A 2,478-nucleotide genomic window follows, 5' to 3' on the forward strand; every position below is an offset into this window, starting at 1 on the left:
TCCTGGGCTTAGGCGATTCTCTTGCCTCAGCCTCCTGAGTAGCTGGGACTACAGGCACCTGCCACAATGCCTGGCTATTTTTTTGTTACAGTTAGGCCAGGGCTGGGTTTGAACCCGCCACCCTCGGTATATGGAGCTGATGCCCTACTCACTGAGTCACAGGTGCTGCCCTAGTTTTTCTATTTTTAATAGAGACGGGATCTCATTCTTGCTCAGTCTGGTCTCGAATTCCTGAGCTCAAGTGATCGTCCCACCTTGGCCTCTCGGAGTGCTCGATTAAAGGTATGAGCAGCCATGCTCAGCCTCTAGTATTATATATTTCTATCAAGAGATGCAGTTGATAATCCAGTTGACATTTTCAAACTAAAGGGCAAATTTTTAATTAATTTTCATTATGTTTGGGTTTTATCAGTTGTTTAGCATATTGAGGGTTTTTATTTCCTCCTATTCAAAACTTTCAGGAATTAGCAGTTAGATATGGTGCTAACAAGTGATTTCACCCAGTTTTAGGTCACTCATAAAATTACAAATACATGTGCTGCATCTTGATGTTGTTTATAAAATGCCAAAGACTGAAGACTGTGGTACATACCATTAGAAATATTCTTGTGTGTGACACCTATGCATTTCTCTTTGATTATGGGTTATAGATCTACTTAGCCATATAGTTATCCAGCACTTTCCCCCCTCTAACTTGTCCACAATTTATTTAGAAAGGATTTGCGAGATTTGTTGTCGATATCAATAAATATTAGTGTGACAGAATGAGACTCCATGTTTAAAAAAAAGAAAAATGAGATTATTAATAGATATCATAACCTAGAAGCTTTATACCTTTAAAAAAATTACATTAAATACAGTATTCTTATTTCTTTTTATTTAATAATTTAGGAGGAGAAAGTTTAGGCCATGCCACTCCCTCTCAGGAGCCTAGTGGATGTTCAAATCAGAGACCTGCAGAGGACCTCACCGTCCGAGTGGAAAGGTTTGCTCTTATTTTTAACAAATTGCATCTTGTTTAAAAAGACAGTCGTTTTGGGTGGTGTCTGTGGCTCAGTGAGTAGAGCACCAGCCCCATATACTGAGGGTGGTGGGTTTAAACCTGGCCCTTGCTGAACTGCAACAACAAAAAAAAGCCAGGGGTGGTGGCTGTGGCTCAGTGAGTAGGATGTCAGCCCCATATACTGAGGGTGGTGAGTTCAAACCCAGCCCTGGCCAAACTGCAACAACAGCAACAAAAATAGCCAGGCGTTGTGGCAGGCACCTGTAGTCCCAGCTACTTGGGAGGCTGAGCATGAGAATTGCCTAAGCTCAGGAGTTGGAGGTTGCTGTGAGCTGTGATGGCATCACACTCTACTGAGGGCAACAAAGTGAGACTCTGTCCCTTAAAAAAAAAAAAGACAGTGGTTTTTAGTTATTTCATTAATTTGAGTAAAAGCTAAAATTACACAAATGAAGTTATAGAATTCTGGGTTGAAATTTTGATCACTGGACCAAATTTAATACCATAAAACTTACACTCTAGATTAGAAGGAGAGCTCTTGTATGTCTCTGAAGTCGTAAGTCAACTTTAGGTCTGATCATTCTAAGAATCCCTCTTTTACTGGTATTTTGGTACATGTATGTTTCCATTTGTCACTTCTGCTTATATCTTTCTGTGCCATAAGGACACTGATTTCCAGATGGACTAGATATTCAGCTCATTTTTTTTTTTTTTTTTTTTGAGATAGAGTCTCTCTATGTCACCCTAGTTAGAGTGCTGTAGTGTTACAGCTCACCGCAACCTCAAACTCTTGGGCTTAGGCAATTCTCTTGCCTCAGCCTCCAGAGTAGATGGGACTACAGGAACCCACCACAATGCCTGGCTGTTTTTTTGATACAGGGGTCTCACTCTTGCTCAGGCTGGTCTCAAACTTGTAAGCTCAGGCAGTCCATCCACCTCGACCTCCCAAGTGCTAGGATTACAGGTGTGAGCCACTGCACCCAGCATTACTCATCAGTTTTTGTTACTGTTTGTGTATTAACATGTGGCTCAAAGTAACTCCTCTTCTTCCAATGTGCAGAGAAGCCAAAAGGTTGGTCACCCCTGCTAGGACATATACCAAAACATTTATACTAATATCTGTAAAAAAGGAATTAGAAATTTTTCTTTTTGTTGTTGCTGCTCTGTTTTGTAATATTCATTAAGTATTTTTTTGAATTTCTGCGAAGTCTGTGGTTATCTCATCTCTGTCATTTCTGATTGTTGAAATTAGAGATTTTACTCTTTTATTTCTGGTTAGGTTAGCTGAAGGTCTATCTGGCTATCACATTTTGTTCTTTGAATGTCATTACTTTTATAATTAGCATGTTAGGACAAGATGGGTCTACTGTGAGATTCTTTTTTTTTGAAACAGAGCCTCAAGCTGTCCCCCTGGGTAGAGTGCATCACAACTCACAGCAACCTCCAACTCCTGGGCTCAAGCGAGTCTCCTGCCT

The 2,478-nt window shown here is 40.4% G+C and overlaps 1 protein-coding gene across 1 annotated transcript in view; it reads left to right on the forward strand.

The window, feature by feature from the left end:
* The window catches only part of UBXN4 (UBX domain protein 4), a 57,528-nt gene that overhangs the window by 30,889 nt on the left and 24,161 nt on the right, over positions 1-2,478 (forward strand). Inside the window, exon 6 of the mRNA XM_023515853.1 lies at positions 892-985. Within this exon, the coding sequence (XP_023371621.1) occupies positions 892-985 (94 nt within the window). The remainder of the gene's footprint in view (positions 1-891; positions 986-2,478) is intronic.

This window comes from Otolemur garnettii, unplaced genomic scaffold (genome assembly GCF_000181295.1).
Source record: "Otolemur garnettii isolate 467f Iridium unplaced genomic scaffold, OtoGar3 scaffold00080, whole genome shotgun sequence".
NCBI classification, from domain to species: domain Eukaryota; kingdom Metazoa; phylum Chordata; class Mammalia; order Primates; family Galagidae; genus Otolemur; species Otolemur garnettii.